The sequence below is a fragment of the Ursus maritimus genome, unplaced genomic scaffold (assembly GCF_017311325.1).
Source record: "Ursus maritimus isolate PB19 unplaced genomic scaffold, ASM1731132v1 scaffold_30, whole genome shotgun sequence".
In the NCBI taxonomy this organism is placed as follows: Eukaryota; Metazoa; Chordata; class Mammalia; order Carnivora; family Ursidae; genus Ursus; species Ursus maritimus.
In genome coordinates, this window is record NW_024425564.1 from 12,262,728 (window position 1) to 12,290,141 (window position 27,414).

Consider the following 27,414-nt stretch of genomic DNA (forward strand, 5'->3'; position numbering starts at 1 on the left):
GAATAGCTGATAAATGCTTTCTGACAATGATTAGACAAATGTAAGGTAAATTAGAAAAGCTATATAGCTAATGAATATGTAGAAATAAAGACGCTTAGGGAAAAATGACAACTAAATACACCTTGTATTAAAGCACATTCTTTATTGGACGAATGCTCTGTAGTGTCTATTTAAGATAACACAAATATTCAGGACTGTAGATTTGTAATTTAGTTTATCATCATGTAAGACACAATAGTCAACATGCTTTGGAGAGACAATATTCTGTATATTCCTTAATAATACGCTTTGTCAAGTACATTTGTAGAAATTAAACTTTCACTTCCAGTTACTATGATTTCCCCCATACACCAAATGAGCAAACATAACAACGACTTATTTTAAATATGGATACTGTATTCAGCTATACTGTATTCTAAAATTACTTGTATTAGTAAAGATATTAATTTCAGCCTTAAAAAAGGAGATTCTGTGACATCCATAGAAAAATTTGAGAACCCTGACAGCCAATGGATAAGAGAATTACTGCTTTCTGAGCGAATGGTATGATAAAGTTAGGTAGGGGAAGCTGCCTTTGAAAGAGGTCACGGCGCCCTGCACCTATTCTGGTAAGCCAAGTCAGCAGCGAATGTAGGACAAATGGCACGAGGTTCATCAGCAGTTCCTACTGCCTGGTAACAGAGGAGTGTCTCTGAATCTTCAGAAAACACAGACTCTGCCAGAGCAATGTTCTTTTAGCTACTGAGCAAGATACTTCAAAGGGTAAGGAGCGGTGGAGAGAAAAGACATTGCCGGAGGGGCAGGAGTGAATGGTGGTGGGCAGGAGCGCCAGCTGCCACCCGGGGGCCTGGCTTGTTCTTTGGGAGGCACTGACAGCTGCAGCTCTTCCCACCACAGTAACAAATGGATCCTCGGGGGCAGGCAACGCATTGACATGAAAAGACACATTAAATTAAGAGTGAGTGGGACAAAGAAAAGCTACACTGAAAGGTGCTTCATGTTTATTAGTTTGGTAAGAAATAAAAATTAGCCAGCAAGACACAAAGTTAACTCATGGACATCTGGACCACAAATAATTTACCCCAAATATAACATTTCCTTAGGCAAACCGCAAAGTTTCTAAAAAGCCACTTGAATTAGGAGAGTTAGAGGTATTTGTATGAAATAAAGTTTTTAAGTAGAGATGTACAGTTTAGGACAGTTGAAGTTCGAAAGATGTCTGAATATAACTTTCCAAATCTTCTTACCGATCTCTCCATGTCTTTGAAGCTGCAGGCACTACAAGTCTAGTATACGAGACACTGAAGAACGCCTTAGTTACGTCACATGCCATCTCAAAGCACTCCCTGTAAAAGTAGCTCTTCCTGCAGCATTCATCATGCAACATCTAGCTAAGAATATATATGCTTAAGGAATCTTGAAGACATTTAGGGCCTCATGTAATAAAAATGACAAAACAAGTTATTGCTTGGGCATTTCAAACAAGGTCATTTTGGTTGAAATAAAACATATACGAACATCCTTCTAAGCTACTAATTTGGGGAAAAGAGAGAGAGTGCCAACCTAATGCTTTATATGCTAATGCCTTCAGGGCATTTAAAAAAGTGATAACAATTTGTTACTTGTTATCTTTAGAATGCCCTGTTTTGGATGGTATTTATGTTTTCATCATAGTTGAAGAAGAAGCTTGGAAACAGGTGAGCTGCAAGTGCATGCTACTCTTGAACTTGTTCAGCAGCTCTTCCAGTAACCTGCAGGGAGGAGAAACTACTTGACAACCTGGCAGAGTGAAGGCTGCCTAGCAACATAAGAAAACATGCAGGGGAGCCAACTGCCCAGCCCGAGCTTCTGCGTGTTGAAGTTATTTACTTATTGACTCTTAACTCAATAAAGAAGTCAATTAGTCAAAGAAGCTACTCAAAAGGAATATATACTTATATACATAATTATATATAAAAATCTCCCTCCTGTCTCCTTCCCCTAGATTAATTAGATTTCTTCCTAAAACACATTAATGCTTGGGCCTGCACTTTTTTAAATTCACTTTTTAAAAATTAAAAAAATACTAAAATGTACTCTTTTTGGCATACAGTTCTATGAATACTGATAAACACAAATTAGCCACCTAATAACCCCCATAATCGGGACAGAGAATAGTTCCATCACCCTCCAAATGCTCTTGTGTTGCCCTTTTGTGGTCACCTTTTTCCTTACCCTCTCCCCTTGGCAACTACTGGTCTACTGTCTGGCTCCTCCTATTTTGCATTTTTGTTTTGAACAAATATTGGAGAGTGGTAAACTAAAGTGGTGAATTAAGCACCAGGAGAATCAAGGTCAGTTCTAACTCAGTGGGCAGATTATACTAGTACTTGATAACTCAACTGCTTTCTTTACTGGTTTGATGTATAATTTTAGGGCCAGAAAGGATCTTATAAGAGTTCATTTGGTTCAGATGAAGCAACCAAGAAGTAGGCTTAACAATACTGGGGTCAAAAGATTGTTTCATGGGTTTAACAATGCTCAAAATTAGAACACCATCTCATGTGACATTTTCCCAGCCTCACGTGTTCTCTCTGTTCTCTGACTTTCCATAACACTCACCTATGCAACATATCACAGAGCCCACACCACGGTTTTCATGTCTATACACTGAGCAGCCAAATGCAAAGGCAGGTGGACTTCAGCTATGATTAGTGAAGGAGCAAAGACCTACAATGTTTCCGCTACCTCAGCTGAGGGTAGGTTGAGCATTTATGAAATTTGCCTGGCCTACATTTTGCCTCCGGTCAGAATTTCCTGTTTTATGAGTAGCAAAGTTTAAACTCTGGCCAAGACCATTAACATAGTGTTAGTGAAACATACAATTTCATTATGTCATGCGGACAATTTTACTTTTTTTTACTACTTTATATTCTATAAAGCAAAAAATGTACATTGCTGGGCTACTCAAAGGAAAACATCAAGTCCTGCATTTTGCTGGCCTTTTTGTATTTATCTTAGTATTATCTTCTTAAAAATGTAGGACAATAACATAGTTCACTGAGTCAAAATAAACTTTCTTAAAATATTTTCTGTATTAGTCAGTTAAAACAAGAAAAGAACTAATTTCTAAACTGCCATAAACCCAGAGGAAAGGTTTTACCTTATTCTGTCACTTTGGAGACAAGCCAGGTTCAGCCAACATAATGCACACTATCAAGGGCTATTAAGTAGTGCTCTTCCTAAAATCCAAATCATTATCTACTCAAAAAGTACTTCTAGGTAACAAAACCTTGTTCGACACATCTTAACTGGCCCTCGAAAACAGCGTACAGAACTTACTTTTTATCCGCTCCGCTTGAAAGCTGAGGCAGGGCTTCCAAAGCCTGTTTAAAACTAGACCTGGAACACAGACAAGCAACATTTAGGTTGAAACATTTCGTATTTCTAAGGGGAATTGAGAGCATCATTAAAAATTCTTAAGCATGCCTTAAATATAAAGAAACCAGTATAAGTCAGTGAAGCATGTAGAAAAATGAGAAAAAGTAAAAGTGAAAAACAATAGAAAAAGTAAAAGTAAAAGTGAGGCTACGGGGTATAGTTCCCAGGCGGAGGCCTTGTAGGAGTAGAGTCAGAAAAAACTCAACTAGGAAATGAAACAGAACTTGAAAAGCTAAAAGAGAGACTGGTTTTGACAAAAGGATGCTACTCATGGTAAATAAGAGCTTAATGTGGACATGTTCAATTTTTAAAAATTTTCAAAACAAAACTGAACTATTAAAGTAACTGGTAAGAAAGGAAGGAAATGAAGTAGAAATTGGGGTGATCTTGTCACAGATTACACAAATGGGGATATTTATAGTATCGACACGCACAGGGTCTGATTTACAGCCAATACCTTATATTAATTAAATACAGTCTATAGGATTTAGTTATTATATTTAAAAGTTGTAGGATAAGTGGAGATTAACTGATTAATTTTAATTCAACATCCTTTCTTTTCATGAAAACCGAAAAAGGCATGAATTAAAAAAGTCCATCAATTTGGTATGCTTAACTTTTTAAAGTAGAAAGTACCAGAAAAGCTACTGAATCAAATAAAAAGCATTTTAGGGGAAATTATTTGGTAATAAGTTATACTGGTCACTAAGGAATAATTTTTAACTTCTCTTCTTCTAACTTGTTGTCTAAGGGAAAGAAATAAACATAATTAATCTTGACCTTAAGGTAGTCTTTGATTTTGTATTGTAAAAACAGATCCTCATCAGTGTACTAGCAACATACTTTTGGGCAATATTTCTCAAACTATGGGCAAATATCACAGCAACAAACAGACTACAAAGTCCCAAGAGGATTATAAAAACTGGCAGCGCTGAAAGCTTCAGTTGTTCCTGGTTAGGGCAAGGGATAGGTTATAGCTTGTGGGCACACTTAGCTTCCCTTCCAATATGAAATTGACTTTCCTCTTTCCTGATGTAGAGAGGAGTCTCCACTGTTACCTCCACCATCATCTTAAAACTTTTCTCAAATAATCAAAAGAAATGAAATGCTATTATTCTTTATTTTTACATTATGACAATAATGATGATCATGAAGATAATACCACCGATTATTTGTAGTGCATCAATAGTCTAGAAGGTAACTAGCATACTTTTTAATTTAATTCCCCCAAAAGGTGGCCTAGGAAGTATTTTTCTTTCATAGATGAGGAACTTAGGCTCTGAAAGGTTAAATTAATAGGAATAAATACCTAGGTACTTACACAAAGCATGCACCCACATCAGATATGGACTGAGTGGAGTGTCCTCTATCATGTATTATTTAATACTTTACATAGAAAAATGACAGCTGGGAAGAGGGGTGGATAAATAACTGACATGGGAACCATCTAGAAATGGGTTCGGGTCGGCTATCATGAACAGGAATAAGAAGCTAACTTCATTCGTTAGGAAAAACTTTTAAAAGTCTTTTCAGTTGTAATAAACACAGTAAAATTGATGGCATAAGCCATGTCATAAACAGCTGGAAATGAATAAGTATATCACACAAAGTGTCCTTAAAAATTTCACTTGTATACTACTTGGATTCTCTGGCACATTAACAATATAACCCAGTATTTCCTAGGTACTATTGGCAATGGAGTAAACAATTTTGTATAGGCAAGTAGTTATTAGTGATGTTTCAGTTCACCTACTGATATTTCGATGATAGGAAATCCTGACTTTCATTCAAAACAGCTAAAAACTATCATCAAATTTCCACTACAAAATTTTGTAGAGAAACCACAAGGCTTCCTCTTATGCTGATATTTACAATGCTTAAACTGTCCCTCAGAGTCTGCTATGAATAGATTAAGACTCAATTCTTATTTTCTCCTTTTTTCAAGAAGTATATAATGCTCTGATACATCATTTATGAGATTAAGATTTTTCTTACTGAATGAAAAACATAAAATCATATTAAATCTTTTTTCCTTTATATTATGCTACAAAGAACCAGTATTTGGAGTCTTTGGCTTTTTATGCTTTTTAGCTAAAAAATTTATCATATATAAACTTTATCACATCACAATCATGAGCACTCAGTCTGATCAGTTAACTTTACAAAGGATTTTATATACTAATAAGCTTTATTTTATTTTTTTTATTATGTTCAGTTAGCCAGCATATAGTACATCATAAGTTTTTGATGTAGTGTTCCATGATTCAGTAGTTGTGTATAACTTTTTTTTTAATGAAGTACTCAGAACAAAAACATTTAGCATCTCACTTGCTTTCAGGCGTCAGGTGAACAGCCACAGTATCCCTCAAAGCACAGATTTCAAGCCGTGCCTAAACATGAGAAAAGGACAAAGTGACCATAGGAAACTGCATCAATTATTAAATTGAAACAGGTGATGAGCGGACAGTCTCCCTCCTGCTTACTGTAGGGACAGGGTTGACAGAAGACCACTGACATGTAGTTATCCCCCACCTGACATGGTGACTATTAATTATGAACAGACTTTCTAAAACACTCCAAAGAAATCAGCTATGACAAAATATTCTTTTACTGGAAATTAATTTAGAGTCGAGTATGACTGTGTGAAGGCAGGGAGTCAGATATCTTGTTACAAAAAGGTTCAACCTATGCAAGGATTTTCCAGAAAGCTGTATTTACTACCTAACCAGTAATTTTGCCTTTAGTCTGTTTGAGAGAAGAAGCAAAATTTGAAACACTGTCCCTAGATTATTGCCCCACACAACAGATTTAAGAAAATGGATTGGCTTACTTCCTTATACCTATGCCCTTTTGGGCATACTGACTTTATTTCTTATATATTTATTTTTATAATAATTTTTTATTATGTTAGTCACCATACAGTACATCCCTAGTTTTTGATGTAAAGTTCCATGATTCATTACTTGCGTATAACACCCAGTGCACCGTGCAATACGTGCCCTCCTTACTACCCATCACCAGCATACTGACTTTAATCTCAAAAGTTAAAATAAAGCTCTGCAGATTTAATGCAATGTCTATTAAAATCACAGCTGGCTTTTGTTTGGTGATTGTTTTTTATAAAAATTGACAAGTTGATCTAAACAGACAAAACCATATTGAAAAAGAATAACACAGATAGAGAAACACTTTCTGACATCAAAACTTTCTATAAATCTATAATCATTAAGATAGCATGGCACTGCTATATGCACAGAAATACAGATCAGTAGAATAGGACTGAGTGTCTAGAAATAAACCTTATGATCAATGGATTTTGAAAAGGGTGCTGAGACCATTCAATGGGGAAAGAACAGTTTCTTCAACAAATGGTGCTGGGACAACTGGATTTCCATATGCAAAAGACTGAACTTGGATCCCTTCCTTAACACAAAAATTAACTCAAAATGGATCATAGACATAAATGTTAAGGGACAGACCTATGAAATAGTAGTAAATCTTTGTAATTTTGGGCTAGGCAAGCCTTCTTAGACATTATATCAAAAGTACAAGCAACAAAGAAGGAGAGGAAGATGGCAGCAGAGTAGGAAGACCCTGGGCTCACCTTATTCCACAATACAACTTGATAACTATCAAATCATCCTAAATACTCCAGAAATTGACCTGAAGACTGGCAGAACAAACTCCAAAAATAAAGGTAGAGAAGAGACCACACCAAAGAAGTTAGGAAGTATGGAAATGTGGTTTGGGAGACAAACAGATTATGGCCACCATGGTCACAGAGAAGAAAGAGAAACAGACTAGCACACAGAGGAGTACAGAGGGAAAATAAAGCCCCACAGCAATTGGCTTGCAAAGTGAGAGGGCCCAAATTTCATGAGCCCTTGCAACTAGTAAGTCTTAAAGCCTGGCAGCAGAGTAGGAGGACCCTAGGCTCACCTATCATATGAATACAATAGATAACTATCAAATCAAATACCCCAGAAATTAACCTAATGACTGGCAGAACAAACTCTACAACTAAAGGTAGGGAAGAGGCCACACTGAAAAAGGTAGGAAGTGCAGAGATGCGGTTTTGGAGACAGAGCATGGCTGCTGTAGTGGGGAGGGAGCCGCAGATGCAGAGAAGGACAAGAGACAGACTAGTACATATGAGGAAAATGAATCCTCATAGCAATTGGCTTGGAAAGCAAGAGGGACCAAATTTTATAAGTTTTTGTAACCAGCAGGGTGGGAAGCCTGGAGTTTCAAAGGTCAGTGGACTTGGCTGAAAAAACTCTGCAGGGCATTATGCTGCTCTTGGAGAGAAGGCTGGCAAACCTGGATATAGCCTGGAAACAGTCATCTGAAGAGCACCTGGGGCACACAGTGGGGAGGCTATTTGCTCACTTGGAGTGTGTCCCAGAGAGAGAGAGTGTTCGAAAGACACCCCTCGAGGGAACAAAGCAACTGGCATGTGCCATTTCCCTCCCCTGCCCTTCAGCATAAACACAGGACTGCCTGTGGGAACAAGCATAGCACCACACTCACTACCTAACTTGCTTACAACAAGCCCTCTCCCCCACATTCCTGTGGACCCACCCTTCCCAGTCATGCTTGCTTTAGTCCCAGTGTGGTGGGTCTCCTCCCTGAGAATACTGGCTCAAACCTCTGCCAACACCATGTCTCGCCACCTGGGAGTTTTGCACAGCCTCAGTTCTGGCAGCGGTGGCAACAGGACTCAGTTCATAAGCAGGCAAGAGTATACCTAGCTAAAATGTGCCACATTCAGGCCAGGGACCACACACTGTCCATAACCAGCAAAAAAGAGCCACTGCAGACAACTGGTCTGAAGGATAAAGCAGCCAGGACAAAACAGATCACATGCAGCACATCCTGGAGACACTCCTGGAAATGCCAGGCCCTGGAACAGGAGACACTACAAAGCAGGGCACTATAGGTCCTCTTCTACATTAGGCCATTACCCTCAAGAACAGGAAACATAGCTTACTTTCCTAACAGAGAAATAGGCACAGAGACTTAGAAAAAATTACAACACTGAGAAATTTGTCACAAATGAAAGAACAGGACAAGGCCACGGCTGGAGGTCTAAGCAAAACAGACATAAGTAACATGCCTGATTGAGTATTTAAAGCAATGATCATAAGGATACTCACCGGACTTGAGAAGAAAGTGGAAGGTATCAGTAAGATACTTAACACAAAGATAAAAAAGAACCAGTCAGATGTGGTTTTGGAGACATATCATGGCTGCTGCAGTGGGGAAGGAGCTGCAGTTACAGAGAAGGGTGAGAGACAGGCTAATACATATAAGGAAAACAAATCCTGCAACAGATGAGATTAGAAACATGCTTGATGGAATGAACAGTAGGCCGGAAGAAGCACAGGAATGAATTAATGAATTAGAAGTCAGAGTAATGTAAAGTAACCAAGCTGAACAAAAAGAGAAAGGGAATTATGCAAAATGAGAATAGACTTAGGAAACTCCGTGACTCATCAAACATAATAACATTTTATTATAGGAGACCAAGAAGAAGACAGAGAGAAAAGGGAGCAGAAAATTTATTTGAAGAAGTAGTAGCTGAAAACTTCCCTAATGTGGGGAAGGAAACAGATATCCAGATCCAAGAGGCACAGAGAACGCAAAACAAAATCAAGAAAAGCAGACCCACACCAAGATACGTTGTAATTAAATTGGCAAAATATAGTGATAAAGAAAAAAAATTTAAAAGCATCAAGACAAAAGAAGACAGTAACATACAAGGGAAACCCATAAGGCTAGCAGGGGACTTTTCAGCAGAAGTGTGGCAGGCCAGGGGCACCTGGGTGGCTTAATCAGTTAAGTGTCTGCCTTCTGCCCAGGTCATGATCTCAGGGTCCTGGGACTGAGGCCCATGTCAGGCTCCCTGCTCTGCAGGGAGTCTGATTCTCCCTCTGTCCACCGCTCACCCCCGCCACTCATGTTCTCTTTCTCTCTCTTAAATAAATAAATAAAATCTGAAAAAAAAAAAATGTGGCAGGCTAGAAGGCAGTGGTACGATATGTTCAAAGTGCGAAATGGGAAAAATCTGCAGCCAACAATATTCTTTTTTTTTTTTTTAAGATTATTTATTTATTTATTTGACAGAGATAGCCAGCGAGAGAGGGAACACAAGCAGGGGGAGTGGGAAAGGAAGAAGCAGGCTCCCAGCGGAGGAGCCCGATGTGGGACTTGATCCCGGAACGCCGGGATCACGCCCTGAGCCGAAGGCAGACGCCTAACGACTGCGCTACCCAGGCGTCCCTGCAGCCAACAATATTCTATCCAGCAAACCTATCATTCAGAATAGGGGAGAGATAAGGAGTTTCCCAGACAAAGAAAAACTGAAGGAGTTCATGACCACTAAACCAGCCATGCAAGAAATAGTTAAAGAGACTCTGAGTGGAAAGGAGAGACCAAAAGTGATGGTGTGAAGGTAGGAAACACAAAAGCAGTAAAAATGAATAATTCTGTAAAAAAATCAGTCAATGAACTCATCAAAAATAAAAAAAGGATGTGACATATGACCCCACATACCTAAAATATGGGGAGGAGTAAAGAATGGGTTCAAACTTAAATGACCATCAACTCAATATAAATTGCTATACGCACAAGATGTTATATAAAACATAATGGTAACCATAACTCAAAAAGCATGAATAAATATGCAAAGAATAAAGAAAAAGAAATCCAATTACATCACTAAAGAAAACCAGCAAACCATGAAAGAAAGACAAGAGTCAGACAAAATCTTCAGAAACAACCACAAAACAATAAAATGTCAATAAATACATATCTATCAATAATTACTTTGAATGTAAATGGACTAAATGCTCCAATAAAAAGACACAGGGTGACAAAATTGATAAAAAAAATCAAGACCCATCTATATGCTGCCTCATTTTAGACCTAGAGACACTTGCAAATTGGAAGGGAGGGGACAGAGAAACATTTATCATGTATGTGGATGTCAAAAAAAAAAAAAAGCCAGTATAGCAATATTTCAGACAAAAACAGATTTTAAGACAAACACTGTAACAAGAGACAAAGAAGGACACTATATGCTAATAGAGGAGATAATCCGACAAGAAGATATAATAATTCTATGTATCTACGCACCCAACATGGGAGCACCCAAATACATAAAACAATTAATAACAAACATAAAAAACTAATTGATAATGATATAGTAACAGTAGGGGACTTTAACACCCCATTTACATCAATGGACAGACCATCTAAATAGTAAATCAACAAGGAAACAATGGCTTTGAATGACACACTGGACGAGATGGATTTAACAGCAGAGTAGACATTCTTTTCAAGTGCACATGGAACATTCTCCAGAACAGATCACATATTAGCCCACAAAACAAGCTTCAACAAATTAAAAAAGACCAAAGTCATATGACGCATCTTTTCTGACCACAATACAATGAAACTAGAAGTCAACCACAAGAAAAAATCTGGAAATAACACAAATATATGGGGTTAAATAATATGCGACTAAACAATGAATGGGTCAACCAGGAAATCAAAGAAGTAAAAAAGTACACAGAAACAAATGAAAATGAAAACACAATGAGACAAAATCCCTGGGATGAAGCAAAAGTGGTCCTAAGAGGGAAGTATACAGCAATACAGGCCTACTTCAAGAAGCAAGAAAAATCTCAAAAACCCACCTACCATAAAGGAGTTAGAAAAAGAACAACGAACAAAACCTAAAACCAGCAGAAGGAAGGAAATAATAAAGACTAGAGAAGAAATGAATGATACAGAAACTAAAAAAACAATAGAACAGATCAATGACACCAGGAGCTGGTTCTCTGAAAAACTCAATAAAACAGACTTATCAACAAAAAAAGAGAGAGGACTCAAATAAATAAAATCACAAATAAGAAATAACCAATCGCACAGAAATACAAACAATTAGAATATTATGAACCTGGAAGGAATGGATAAATTCCTAGAAACATATAAACTACCAAAACTGAAACAACTCCCAAAAAGCAAAAGCCCAGTACCAGATGGCTTCACAGATGAATTCTACCAAACATTTAAAGAAGAGTTAATACCTGTTCTTCTCAGACTATTTCAAAAAACAGAAAAAGAAGGAAAACTTCCAAATTCATTTATGAGGCCAGCATTACCTTTAAACCAACACCAGATAAAGACATGACTAAAGAGAACTACAGGCCAATATCTCTGATGAACATACATGCAGAAATCTGCAACAAAATACTGGCAAACAGAATCCAACAATACATTAAAAAAGTCACTCATGATGATCAAGTGAGATTTATTCCTGGGTTGCCAGGGTGGTTCAATATTCGCAAATCAACACAATACATCACATCAATAAGAGAAAGGATAAGAACCATATGATCATTTCAATAGAGATAGAAAAAGCAAGTGACAAAGTTCAATTTCCATTCATGATAAAAACCTTCAACAAAGTAGGTTTAGAGGGAACATATCTCAACATAATAAAGGCCATATATAAAAAAACCCACAGCTAACATCATCATCAAGGGGGAAAAACTGAGAAAGTTTCTTCTAAGGTTGGGAACAAGACAAGGATGTCGATTCTTACCACTTTCATTCGACATAGTACTGGAAGTCCTAGCCACAGCAACCAGACAACAAATAGAAATAAAAGTCATCTAAATCCATAAGGAAGAAGCAAAAGTTTCACTATTTGCAAATGATATGATATGCGATACTATATATAGAAAACCTGAAAGACTTCACCACAAAACTGCTAGACTGATAGACAAATTCAGTAAAGTGGAGGGTACAAAATCAAGGTACGGAAATCTGCTGCATTTCTATATACTGATAATGAAGCAGCAGAAAGGGAAATCAAGGAATTGATACCATTTACAACTGCACCCAAAATAATAAGATATCTAGGAATAGACCTAACCAAAGAGGTGAAAGACCTGTACTCTTAAAACTAGAAAACAATGATACAAGAAATCAAAGATGACACAAAGAAATGGAAATACATTCCATGACATTTATATTATCCAAACAATCTACACATTTAATGCAATCCCTATCAAATACCAATAGCATTTTTCACAGGGCTAGAACAAATAATCCTAAGATTTGTATGGAATCACAGAACAGCTCAAATAGTCAAAGCAATCTTGAAAAAGAAAAGCAAAGCTGGAGGCATCAAAATTCCAGACTTCAAGTTATATTACAAAGCTGTAGTGATCCACACAGTATGGTACTGGTATAAAAACAGACATATAGATCATAGAACAGAATACAAAACCCAGAAAAAAACCCCACATCTATATGGTCAATTAATCTTCAACAAAGCAGAAAAGAATATCCAATGTGAAAAAGTCTCTTCAACAAATGGTGTTGGGAAAACTGGACAGCAACATGCAAAAGAATGAAACTGGACCACTTTCTTATACCATACACAAAAATAAAAATGGATTAAAGACCTAAAACCATAAAAATCCTAGAAGAGAACACAGTCAGTAACTTCGACATCGGCAGTAGTACACTTTTTCTACATAGGTCTCCTGAGGCAAGGGAAACAAGAAGAAAATAAACTATTGGGACTACACCAAAATAAAAAAGCTTCTACACAGTGAAGGCAACAATTAACAAAATTAAAATGCAACCTACAGGATGGGAGAAGATATTTGCAATGACGTATGTGATAAAGGGTTAGTATCCAAAATCTATAAAGAACTTATACAACTCAACACCCAAATACCAAATAATCTAATTAAAGACATGAACAGACATTTTTCCAAAGAAGACATAGATATGGCCAATAGGCACATGAAAAGATGCTTAACATCACTCATCACCAGGGAAGTGGAAATCAAAACCTCACAGCGAGATATCACCTCACACCTGTCAGAATGGCTAAAATCAACAACACAATGACAGATATAGAAAAAGGAGCCCTCTTGCACTGCTGGTGGGAATGTTTACTGGTGCAGCCACTGTGGAAAACAGAATGGAGGTTCTTCAAAAAGTTAAAAATAGAACTACCCTAAGATCCAGCAATTGCACTACTGGGTATTTACCCAAAGAATACAAAAACACTAATAAAGAGATAGATGTTTACTGCGGCATTATTTAAAATAGCCAAACTATAGAAGTAGCCCAAGTGTCCATCAATTGATGAATGGATAAAAAAGATGTGGGGTGTATACACATACACACACACACACACACACACACACACACACACACACAAATGAAATATTACTCAGCCACAAAAATGAATGATTTCTTCTCATTTGCAATGACAGGGACAGAGCTGGAAGTATTATGTAAAGTAAAATAAGTCAGAGAAAGACAAATGCCATATGATTTCACTCATATATGGAATTTAAGAAACAAAACAAAGGAACAAAGGGAAAAAAAGAGAGAAAAGCCAAGAAATAGACTGTTATGTATGAGAACAGACTGCTGGTTACCAGAGGGGGGGAGGTGAGGGAAGTTTAAATAGGTGATGGGGATTAAAGAGTGTAGTTGTCATCATGAGCACTGAGTATTGTAGGGAAGTGCTGAATCACTACATTGTACACCTGCAACTAATATAACACTGCACGTTATTATACTGGAATTAAAATAAAAACTTAAAAAAAAGTAAAAGCAACAGAAGAAAAAAACTGATAAACTAGACTTCATCAAAATTAAAAACTTAGGTGCTGCAACCTATAGCTTCAAGAAAGTAAAAAACCCACAGAATGAGATACCACTTCACACACACTAAGACGGCTAGAATCAGTACGACAGATAGTAACAAGTATTGGCGAGGATGTGGAGAAATTGGAATCTTTATACATTACTGTTAGGAAAGTAAAATGGAACAGTCAGTTTAAAAAGTCTGGAAGTTCATCAAAAGATTAAACACAGGGTAACCATTTGATCTAGCAACTTCCCTTCTAAGCTTATACCCAAGAGAATTAAATTAAAGAGAAATAAAACATATAAAAACTTGTATGTGAATGATCTTATGAGGTAAAAAGTAGAAACATGAATGTCCATCAAATGAAGAGCAGATAAAGAAAATGTGGTATATTTATACAATGAAATATTATCCAATCATTAAAAGAAAGGTAGTACTCATACATGTTACAACCTATATGAACCTTGCAAACATTATGCTAATAAGCAAAAGCAGCCAGTCACAAAAAGCCATATTCATATGGTCCATTTCTATGAAAGTTTCAGAATAGGCAAACCATAGGGATAGAAAATCATGGAGGGGCACCTGGGTGACTTCGGTTCAGGTCATGATCTCAGGGTCCTGGCATCGACCCCACACGGGGCTCCCTGCTCAGCCGGGAGTCTGTTTGTCCCTCTCCCCCGGCCCCTCCCCCTGCTCATGCTCTCTCTCTCAAATAAATAAATCGTTAAAAAAGAGGAAGGAAGGAAGGAAGGAAGGAAGGAAGGAAGGAAGGAAGGAATAGAGAGAGGGAGGGAGGGAAAAAATGAAAAGAAAGAAAAGAAAAAAGAAAAGAAATGAAAAAGAAAAAAGAAAATCATGGAGACAGAAAGCAGAATATTGCTTGTCTGTGGCTGAGAGGGAGGCTGAAAGGACAATGGAGAGTGGCTGCTAATGGGTCCAAGGTTTCTTTCTAGGGTGCAATATTCTAAAGGTGATTATGTTGATGGCTGCACAACTCTGTCGACATAGTAAAAAAAAAAATCACTTAATTGTGTACACTTTTTACCTTGCAGACAATCCTTACAGCAGGTAAGTTAATAGCTGCATAAAACTTTTAAGAATAAAAAAAGGTAACCTAAAGCTTAAACTTCTCTGCAAGCTTGAAAAAGTGAGACTTTACATACAGATCAATTGTCTTCAGAGCTCCTGAAGAGGCTCTGAGTGAGGAAGCCCATAGCATATACTCTCTACCTTTGACTCCGGTACCCACCGTACGTGTGATGCTCAGGAGTCTAAAAGAGACAGCCTTTCTTCTGCAGGAATGCATAAAGCATAAAACGATGATAACAGACATGGCTAGTCTGTTAAATAAGAGTTAATTAGAAATTCTGTAACCGATCTAGTGAAACTTCTTCTGTTTGGAAGGTAGCTGTTTGGTTTCATTTTTCAGTGCCTTAGAAGCCTAGAAAATAGTCTGTAACTAGAAAGTATATATGTGGCAGCTTGTCTCTATTATTTATACTGTAGTATATACAGAAACAGAGCTACAAAGAGAGTATCAAAAAGAAAGAATAAGGTGGAACTTTTAGTTGAATATTGTAGGATTAAATCACTGTAAAACTAATCTTCCTGCCCAGACTTTATTCAAAGTGATAGGTGTTTTAATCGATCTATAAATTATGCCAACTATAAAAGTGGTGGCTATTTAGAAAATACACAAAGAACTGTATACCAGAAAATGTCATGTTAAAAGATGAGCTAAAAATCACCAAACCGTCATTGCACTCTATCTAAACTGGCTCTCAGGAAGGTTCTGAAGACTGATGCATTGGCCCTTATTTTTTTTAAGATTTTATATATTTTATTTGTCAGAGAGAGAGGGAGAGAGAACACAAGCAGGGTGAGCGGCAGGCAGAGGGAGAAGCATGCTCTCTCCTGAGCATGTAGCCAGATACGGGACTCCATCCCAGGACCCTGAGATCACGACCTGAGCCGAAGGCAGATGCTTAACAGACTGAGCCACCCAGGTGTCCTGATGCATTGACCCTTATGTAAGTGATTATTACAGGTTAACCTGTAATCCTTCTGAGTTATCTGCTCAAAAGAAAATAGCCTAATACAGTGATTCCCAACGGGAGAGGGTGAGATGGGGCAGGGGTTAGATATATTTGAACTTTTCCAATTTAGAAATGACTGCCCAGTTCCTAGGAGGCCCATAGTCTCATGGACATGAGCCTTCCGTTACTCAGCTGAATGACCAGTAATCTGTCCGCTTTAATGCTGAATTGTATTTGGTTACATGAACATATCACAGTTTGTTTATTCTACTGATCGATACCGGGGCTATTTCCAGCTTTTGGCCATTATGTTTTCAGTCCTCTTGGTTAAATACCTAGGATTGGAATGGCTGGGTCATAGGGTATATTTAGTTTTTCTTCCTTTAAAAAAAAAAAAGAGCTTTTCTTGTCATGTACTATTTTACGCCTCAACAACACGCAAAACCTCTAGTTTCTCTTCAGTCTTGCCAACACTTGATATTTAAGTCTTTAATTTTCTTCCTTCTGTGGATGTGTAATGGTATGTTATTGTAGTGTTAATTTTCATTTCTCTGATAACTAATGATGCTGACCATCCTTTCATGTACTGATTAGCTATTCTGACTCTTCTGGAAATCAAATTACATGTATGCTAGACTTTTTGACGTTGTCCTAGAGGTCTCTGAAATTCTATTTATTTTTTTCCCCAATGATTCTTTTCTCTGTTCTTCATATTGGGTAATTTCTGTTGCTTTATAAATTCATTGACTTGCTCTTTTGTCCTGTCTAATCCGCTGTTATTCACACCTAGTAGACTTCAAAAAACTCATATATTGTATTTTTCCATTCCAGAATTTCCATTTAGTTCCTTTTTTGGGGTTTCTATTTTTCTGCTGAGATTTCCTAACTATTCATTCATTATAAGCATGAACACTGTCCTTTACATCACTGAATGCAGCTGCTTTAAAGTCCTTGTCTTCAAAATCCAACATCTGCATCATCTTAAGATTAGTCTCAGTTGATTGCTTTTTTATTGAGAATGGGTCATATTTTCTTGTTTTATTTTGTTTGTTCATTTCATGTAAATTTGGATTATTTTCTGGACACTGTCAGTATTACGTGTGGAGACTCTGGATTCTATAATATGACCCTGCAGAGGACTGATCTTTGTTTTGTTTTAGCAAGGAATCAACTTATTTGGACTCAAACTGAAAACTCTTGGCTCTTGGGCAGCACTTCAATTCTTACTTCAGTTCTTCTGGCCTAACTGGGCTGGCTGAAGTAGAGTTTGACCACACATGTGTAGTTTAGGGGTCCACTAGTGATTTAGGCAGTGTATACACAAAATTTGTGGCTTTTGCTTTCTGCTCTCTGGGATACCTCACTTCCCTGTAATTGTGGTTGCCCTGAAGCCTATTCTTCAAGCCAAAAGGATAGCAGGTTTTGTGAAGTTGTAGGCATCCCATGGCCTGCCTTCAGGCTAAAATCTGTAAAAAGTAAAAAATTCCTCAAGTGCCATTTCTTCCAGTATCTTCAGGTTTTTGTTTTTATACTTTTTATTTTCCCACATTATTCAAGATGATAGCTGTTATCAGTAGGGTGTTGGCCTGACAGAAACGTTCTCAGCCACCTCTGGAAGCAAAACTGCCTGTACTTTTAAAAAACACATTTGTAGCGCTCCAGACCACTGTAGTTCACAGGTAGCAGGAAACTCTCCCCAATGCGTGCATACCCCGGCTGCTATCAATGTGGTTATATACATACCAAGAAGTATCTGGTTTATAGAAGATATATTTGTTATTACAATTATGTATTTTAAATAACAACAACATAAACCAATGGATTATGAGAACAAAGGGACTGTTGTCATTTCTATGAAAACTGCACTGAATGGTTTGAAAAGATTTATTAAAAGTTAAGTCGCTAAAAATTTTCTGTGAAACAATTTAGTGAAGACAGTTATAAACTAAAAAAAAAAAATCACATAACTTCAGAAGGAATCTGCATTTAGATAATTTCACAAGTCATTAAGGTCTTGCTCTACTCTAAAGAAAGAGAAACTCTAAAACTTGTAGACAATGCATGGGTACGGCTTATATAAAAGATATGATGGTAGAGGATCGATCAGCAGACTCATCAAAAACAAACAAACAAACCCCCAAACCTGTCTGTATATCATAAGATTGATGACTAAAAATATATTTATATGTTTTAAATAAAATAAAGTTTAACATGGAATTATTTTGGTACCTGTAATGCTCCATTTTTGCTGAAGGATGAAACACACTGCATCAGTCGACTTAACTCTTCAGAAACTGCTTCCACCACCTTGGATAGAACTCGAGGTACCAATTCCTTAGAAATAGTGAACACCTGATGGAAGGGTTTAAAGTAAGAAGAAATGATGTATTATGGGAACATTTCCTGATCTGAATTTGTTAAAAACAAAGATACACAAAACAAAATAACTCACAGGTCTTCTAAGTCATATTTTCAAAGGATCATAATTATGAATGAAAGGAAGATACAGACTTAAATTGTATTAAGTGATTCATGCCACAACTAATCCTCTTAAAAATCTATTGGCAAATATAATTCTGGAAGGTACTGCTGATGTTGACAAACTAAAAATAGTTTCAAAGATTTCTTCTTCCTCTTGCCCTTTTCACAAAAAGAAATATTATTTCTAAAGAGGAAATTATAGAAATAAAAATATACTGTGTCAGTTTTTTACCACAATTAAAAAAGAAAAACATACTGGGTCAGATTCTTCTTAGATTAAAACAAAGACCATATCATACCGGGCACTTTATTGTGTATTGGACAACAGAGTCCCCAATTTTACTATTTGCTGAATTTAATATGTATTTCCTTTCATTTGACATAAAACATTATTTTCCAACTTTGAATTTTGATATTTTCAGGCTAAGAGCTATTATATTTCATAATGTGGTGTGATGTTTTACTATGCTGATTTATAAATTTGTCAAGTTACGATCATGTAGGAAATACTAAATAATAAACGTTATGAATGAAATTCTACTTTCAGTCATTGAGATAAATTAAAAAGGGGTTTGAAAAACCTAATACAAATCTTGGTTACTGATAGTGAACATTAATAAAAGCTGCCTCTTTAAGAATCACCACCATCATTAAAAATGCCCACATATTTTGCAATTCCTCTACCACCTGTCCAATCTACCACAGAAATGCTTTCACTAACTGATGATTTAATTTTATCCTCTAATTTTACTGGAAGCTAACATAATAAGAAAGCATTTGTATATCTTTGATAAAATCATGATAAAAATAATTTAAAAATGTATGTGATAAATTCTTGCTAGAGTTAAATCATATATAAACTTTATATTTATAGAGGAATGTGTATATTTTCCTTTATTAAGTAATGAAAACTATAACATACTATATTTCTCTTTTGGCTCTAGTTGTTTCAAACTTAGAGCCAAATTTAGGAACAAGGTAGCATTCTCTGTTTCCTTTGGTTACTCTTTTGTTTTAGCCTGGCTTATCCATACTTTTCCAGTTTAGCTTGACAGCTTCTGATAATTTTGGATGAAGACAGTGGTATAAACTAAATACACCTCCATCAGATACATACAGCTTTTTTTTTTTTTTTAAGATTTTATTTATTTATTTGACAGAGAGAGACAGCGAGAGAGGGAACACAAGCAAGGGGAGTGTGAGAGGGAGAAGCAGGCTTCCCGCCGAGCAGGAAGCCCGATGCAGGGGATGCAGGGCTCGATCCCAGGACCCTGGGATCATGACCTGAGCTGAAGGCAGAAGCTTAACGGTTGAGCCACCCAGGTGCCCCCAGATACATACAGCTTAAAAGGCACTCAAGCAACAGTGGAATTATCTAATGATAATCTCTTTGCTGGGCCCCATTTTATCTGGTCACCCATCAGTCTATGAGCTATAAGAACTCTGAAAGTACTGGCAAAGCAGTGAGTAATGGATTGTGAAATTATAGAACAGGCAGTCATAGCGGTGATAATGATGATAGCCGTGCCTCTTTTGATGTTCCTTAGAAGAGTCCTTCTAAGAAGGACGTTAATAAAGGAGGTTAATGTAAAGCTTAAGATGATAATGCCTCAAGTGAGGGCAAGTTTTAGCAAGAACCAGAGGCATCAACATCTAAATGTACCTAAGTCAGCTGCTGATAGGAAACCATGCACCTGCTTCCTAACCTCAGCCTGCCCTTTCAGCCTATCTTTCTAACAAGTCTAGTTTTCTGGAATCCCAGCCTCTACGTAAGAACACATTGCTACATGAATAAAACACCAATGCTTATTTGTATCCTGGTTGAAAAGAGGTTAATGAATTTTCCAAGATAAGAGATTTAACATACCTTTCAATCCAAGATAAGGAAAAAACATCTTTTCAATCTCTCTTTTTCCTTACCTTTTGAACATTAATGAATTTAGTTTTAAACACACAATTTCAGAAAAAAACTCTCATAGTTATAAAGCACACATGTTTGTGTGCATGCATTAGAGTTGTGTTTCATTTATACTCAAGATATATTCTGAAGGGAAAAAAGACTACCATAAAAGCCATCAAATTTGCTGCTTTTTCTTTTTTCCAGTTACCCATATGTCTCAGGAACATCTAATGATAGCTTACCTCTGCATGCACAGCAATTATATTCACCAGTGCTTCTTTTAAATAGTTTCTGACACCTGAAATCAAGATGAGGGAGGGAAAAAAGGCATTTAGTGGAAACAAGCTACCCATCTCCCTTGATGGCATTACTGTGCACTACTGTCTTAGAGTTTTTTTTTTCTTCTTTTTTAAAAGATTTTATTTATTTACTTGAGAGAGAGAGCAGAGAGCACAAGTGAGGAGGAAGGGAGAGAGGGGCAGAGGGAGAGGGAGTAGACCCCCCCACTGAGCAGTGAGCCCACTATGGGGCTCGATCCCAGGACCCTGAGATCATGACCTGAGCCAAAGGCAGAGGCTCAACCAACTGAGCCACCCAGGTGCCCCTGCCTTAGAGTTTTCTAAGGAGAAACAGAAAGTAACACTACCACTATCTATTTCCTTTTGAGGACCAAATGGTAAAAGGACTATTTTCGTACAGGTTTAAAAAAAAAAGTTAAATTAGGCATTTTCTTTCATTGTTTTTCCATTTCTGTCATTATTTCTCTGAAACTGATGGTCAGTCTGTTTCAAAACTGAAATTTAAAACTCTCCTTCAGTTTCTTCATATATGTGTGTGCACACACACACACACCCACACACTCATATTAGCAGACAAAAAAAAAAAAAAAGACAGAAGGAGGATATTTACCAAAGCTTATAAAAGCTAAATATCTATTATAACATTTTATTTCCAAAGGTAAAAGTTAAGTTATGCAGAATGACTCTTTTGATCTTAAAAAATTACTTCTAGTAGAAACTTCTGACAAAATCACAATCTGATTCTGTAAAGCAAGTTAAAGATTGGACAAAATACAAGATTTCAGGACAGTACAGAATTAACAAACACTACTTCACTCAAAAGCAGGCACTGAAAAGCAGGTGTGCATAAGATTTAACAGTACAGGAGTCTGAAGTCAGATTATCTTGATCAAACCCCAGTTTCATCACCTACAAGCTATGACTCCTGGCAATAAGACTGAGAGCCCAGTTTTCTCTTCTATCAGAGTATAAGAACAGTACCTATCTTGCAGGCTTATAGTGAGGATTATAAGAGATAATGCATGGATCAGTCCCAGTATCCACAGGGCAAGTAAGAACTTTCATTACCATTATTTTGTAGGAAAAAAATGTTAAAATACTGCTTTACTGTAACTCTAAAGAAATTACTTTTACTTGGAGTGGAGTATTACTTCAGAATGCCTTCTAGAATTAATTGCAAATACTGAGAATTCCTTTTCTACAGAACAGAGAAAATTGTACTGTATAGTAAAATCATGGATGTTAACAGTAACAATATTAAGGAGAATCTTTTTCTATAATGTCATCTAAGCTACTGATTATTTAGAAAAGTTGAGATTAAAGGCCAAGAACTATAATCAACTTTCTGAATTGACATTTTCAGATTCTAAATATAGAACTAGTTTTTGGTTCTGTCATATGCTATGGTATATACATAGGTATACTATTGTTCTTTTGAGGAGCCAATTTATATATACTTTGGGATATGGAGGTTCAGGTGTTATTAATTCTGTTTTTCTAGTGGAAAAATTGAGAAAAATGTTTAAGAGCAAACAAATATAATTCAGAAATTAGTTGAAATCAACTAATTGCAAGGTATAAGAAGTCTTATCTGGGAGGTAGGAGAGAAACATATCAGGAACCTATTGTAAGTGAAAGTGAAATAGACTACCTTGTGCTTAAGACCAGAAAAGCTTTCTTCCTCTAGGAGGAAAGTCATACCACAGAGTTGTTCCCTCAGATTGTTCACCTGCTATATATAGTGAGGGCAACAAGGAGACCTGGCTGTGACATCTGTTTCTGATGACTACGATCACCCCAGAAGGACAAGGTCTCCTCTTGTCCTTTGTTCTCGGGGCAGTTCTCCCAGGGTAAGTGGAGGAAAACAGGGAAGGGCTCTAGAGTTCAACAGTTCATAACCACTGTACTCAGGTCAAAAATTTTTAAATTGCAATACAGTGAAAGACTAGTTCATACACCCCTACATACATACATACCATGTATATAGTTACTAAAAATAAAAGCACAATCTTAGGCGAGTAATGATGTAAGGAACTTAAGAGTAAGAAATTCAATAGTCTCAGCTGTCGGTGAAAACCAGGGCTCTGTCAATGCTACTATCTGAACCAATGTCAGGAGTTTGGGTGCTAGCAATGTTCTAGCAATGATGATTAGAAATGTGAGGGCAGTTTTTAACTTCTAAAGTTCTTCAATGTAAAAGAGAAGAGTGGGGCCAGAGTGCTGACTAAAAAGCAGAAAATTAAACTTAGAATAAAGCAAACCAGTGTCACATGCTATCAACTCAACTCCCACTCTGACCCTGATAGGAAAAACATTTCCTGGCAAGAACCCATCAGACTGATCATTACTAATAAAATACCCTGTAAAAGAGATAAATCTAAATTACTCAATATAATTCTAAAGACAAAACTGTGAATAGTAAGAATAAAAGCACAAGATACTTTCAGCCATTAGAACTATATTGCTGTTGATAAAAATATGAAAACAAAGTCAAGCTTCCTGTTTTAGGTTGACCACAGGTTTCACAAGGATAAGATGTTAGAAGGAACAGCCTAACCTGAACAAATTGAGGGAAAAAAAAATTCTACCCTTGGAGATTTAATTTTTATGAATAGGACAAAATGAAATAATTGTACCCCCCTCCAAAAAAAACAACAACAACCACTTCAAGAGATAGGTGGTAATGTTGGAAAAAAAGAAGGAAAAAAATTTGTGGCCCTAGGAATGAACAGAAAGAGAGCTCCTGGTCAAACCACATGTCAGGTCAGTAAGGGTTCAAAAAGGCAGCATTAAATTGAGCACGTCTGAAAAATGCATGCTTAGTTTGAGATGGAGATTTGTGAAATATTATAACCTTCCAAAGCAATGCATATGCTGGTGTTAATAACTTAACGATAAAAAGTTTTAAAATAAAAAATAAATCATTGATTGCCTCTCTCCAAAAAGCTATCCACTGTGTTAAATACAGAGATAATTATTTTTTATTGTATATTGGGCTGAAATTGTTATTAGTTCTAAGGGAATGGCTAAAGTTCTCACTAATTCATTTAATATCCATTTGTTGGGATTCTACTCCATGGTGGACCCTGAAAGGCACACATCAGAGGTAGTGAGACACTAGGTCCTTCAAGTAGAGTATGTGTATATCCTCAATATGTGTTAAGACCCCAAAGTCTTAGTTATTAAATTTTATCCTAATGTTCTGGTATTCACATATGCATCTAAGTTGTATGTAGCAAATATCTGGTATGAAGGGTTTTATATTGTAAAAAACCCCAAAACTTTGTAATACAATTTATACTAATTTGTGAAACATTTACTTGCAATTTCTATTTTTTTTAAGTTCTTGAAAAGTTAAAGAATAGTACTGGGGATGGGTGGAGGAAGGGCACTGGACCTGGAGACTAGACAGCGTCCGTGTCTAGGGACTGAGGTCTGAAGGTTCACAAACATCAAACAGATAAGATCTTTGTGGTCTTCCTAGTTAAGAATTTCAATTCCTTTCTCTTTACTCCACTCTACAGCCTGTTATCAGCCAAAGGAGAAACAAAACCAGTATCACACCCTACTCACTAGTCTACCCTCCCTAGCACCTACCCTACTCACTCAGGGGTCCATACTGAGACTTTCAGATGTGTTTCTAAAAAACTAAACACAGATTAACCTCTTGGGTTTCAGTGCTTGGTGAGTTTTCTGTTTTAAAATGTTGCTCCAAATCCAGCTGTGAGAGGATGTCAGTTCTTTTTAAAATGTGTACCCCAAAAAGCCTATAACATTGGTAGGATGCCAGGGCTTGCCTTGCTTGCTCATGTGGTACTGGTGTCAAAGGACCCCATCAAAACACAGCTGACAGAAGGTAGCAATCTTCTTTTTGGTGGCTAGGGTGACACATTTGCTCTTTACTGACCTGGAAGAGGAAAGTACATGGAAATCATGCCAAAAAGACAGAAATTCAATTACTCAGAGTTGAAAGAAACAGATTTGGGTTTTGTAAAATGTAAAGCTGGGTCATCCCTATGATTTCACTGACAGCTGAGCAATGGGTTAGATCTGGAAAGCAAGAAAGAGGTAGTACGAATGTGAAGAAAGATCCTACAGCCGTCAGAGAAGAGCTGTACATAAATTTTGTTATTAAAGTGCCTGAGTCCTTGAAGTGGATGGCAGAGTTTAAAGGGACCATGGTCCATGGTCCATGGGGGCAGGACCAGGATATGATTTTTGGTTATGGTACTATTTTCAAAAGGTCTATGATGACTATGACAAAGGGACAATTTTGTAGTTAATTTTGGTAGTATATGTTTTCTTCCCACTACATTTTATTCTAGTTTTAATATTATTAAGATTAATGGTTGATGATGACTTTTAAGTTCATTGAGGTGACAGAAAGAACACTCAATGTAAAGCCAGAAGTCTTGGGATCGAAGTTCTGGCTTACCTATATACTAATGATATGGTCCTAGACAAAAATCATTTCACTTTTTAGACAACAGCCTAGTTTACGAAATGTAGAGACTACAATGTCTGTTTTGCTATCAAAGCTGTTACAAAAATGTGATATGTATTTATTCCCTTATTCTTTAAATATTTGTTGTGCATCAATTATGTGTTAGGGCCTGCCAGGTGGTGGTGTACAGAAGTGAGCAAAACAGACATGGCCCCATCATAAGAGAGCTCATCTTGGTGGTAAAGGGCATTTTGTAGATTACAAAGCAGTACACATATTTTAGGTACTTTTTAAAGAAAGACAAAAATAGTTGGGTAAAATGTATGATAACTAGAAGGGCACCAGTTTCTCTTTTGGAAACACACAGTTTAGAAGTTTGGATACTGTACCCCATCATAACTGTCCCCTGGCTGCTGTATACCCTAATTGTAGGTAAAATTCTTTTGTGTGGCACCAGCAATCTCTGAACAGCTGAATGTGCATATTAGAACATGACAGCAGCAGACAGCCCAGATACAATATCAAATGTTACTGCAATGTGCACTAACTGGAGATTTGTCTTTTGACTATACACTTGTTTTTCTAGTTTACACAAAGTTCTCTAGAAGCTGGAATTTCAGTGGAACTGTTTTGTCACATCTTGCATTGGTTTGGAAAGAACAGCTGAACATAACATACTAGCAATGGTTAGGGAAGACCTGGCTTCTATGGGGACACCTGAGAAATGGCCTGAGTAAATCAGAATTATACATGTGAATAGAAGGCAGATGCAGGTGCTGACCTCAAATACTATGTTACTTACTAACCAGTCACCCTGGGGCGAGTTTCTAAACAGCTCTAACGTGTAGTTTTCTCATTTATAAAACAGAAATACCATTTATTAAATGAAATAATATTTCTAAGAGGCTAACAGTACATCTGTCAGAGAGCAGTCAGTCAGGAAATGGGAGGCAGTATTGCTGGTTACAACCCGCTGACTCTCCCTTGTATTTCAGAGGTGCTACACTTAGATCACCTCTCATGTCCTCTCGGCACGAACTCCCTCTCCTCCCACTGTAGCAGCTTTCCATCGATTTATATGACTCCTTAATTAGTAACTATCTACCCTGCTAGATTGTTAACTCCACCGGCATAGGCACCACCCTTCACTTACCACATCTTTGTATCCTTACTACCTATCACAGTGGCTGGTCCGACGCACAAGTGCAAAAATATTTATGACTGAAGAAATAAAAAAAGGCAAACACCATGGATGTCTTGCTCACTAGTAAGTTCTCTTCACCCTCTTACATAAAGTGATAAGGGAATGAAGTAGTGAACAAATACATCAGAGAAAAATTTTAATGTATGTAAGATTCTATAATACATAATTTTGTACTTGAGCCATCATCCACTAAAAATGTCAATGCCTCAGTTTATGTGTAAAGGAGATATTCTAGCTAAAGCATGCATCTCTTGCTTCTCATAGGATTTAAGAAAACAGAAACAGTCCTGTTGAAATAATTTTACAAGATCCATTTGAAAAATATAATTTGAATAAATTAAGTATAGCAGAATGGAATACTGCCAAGTCTAAATACATGTTTTCTAAATACGCTTTGTTTTTCTGGCTATATACTTAACAAACAGCTTATTTCAAATAATAAACCTTTATATTTATTGAATGCTCACTATATGCTAGATACTCAGGAAGAAGCTCAGATATATTAGAACATAACGAACACTTAGTAAATGTGTTAGGAAACCCAGGTTTTAGCTTTAGCCCCACGTTAAGTGGGCCATAAATGCCACATTTACAGTTACTACTAGGAAATGAGCTATCCATGTGACCAGTGCACACAGAAAAATAAGGCAGACTGACTGGTTTCTTGGAGTTAAAAAGTTACATTATTATGCTGTAGTAATAAGTATTGTTTTTAAAAAGGTTCCTCTTAGATAAACCCCCACAACTTTCCAAGGGAATGAGAACAACTTCTAAGTATTTACAATATGTATCTCCTCTACTCTCTGAATACAGAATTAGAATGTGTCATGATATTTGACCAAAAGTGTCCCCACCCACACAGTATCAATCTAGACTATCACTTAGCAATTAATCTAGTAGCCCAGTGTGGAAATTCCCCATGGAGAAAACAAAGCTCATC

General features: G+C 36.8%; 1 protein-coding gene across 2 annotated transcripts in view; it reads right to left on the reverse strand.

Moving 5' to 3' along the window:
• Positions 1 to 118: 118 nt before the first annotated feature.
• The window catches only part of EXOC2 (exocyst complex component 2), a 252,325-nt gene continuing 225,029 nt past the window's right edge, over positions 119 to 27,414 (reverse strand). For both annotated transcript variants that reach the window (XM_040644984.1, XM_040644983.1), the window contains 5 exons: positions 20,770 to 20,825; positions 18,376 to 18,498; positions 5,749 to 5,810; positions 3,322 to 3,381; positions 119 to 1,751 (listed from right to left, as the gene is read on the reverse strand). In XM_040644984.1, the coding sequence (XP_040500918.1) occupies positions 1,658 to 1,751; positions 3,322 to 3,381; positions 5,749 to 5,810; positions 18,376 to 18,498; positions 20,770 to 20,825 (395 nt within the window). In that variant the 3' untranslated portion in view covers positions 119 to 1,657. The remainder of the gene's footprint in view (positions 1,752 to 3,321; positions 3,382 to 5,748; positions 5,811 to 18,375; positions 18,499 to 20,769; positions 20,826 to 27,414) is intronic.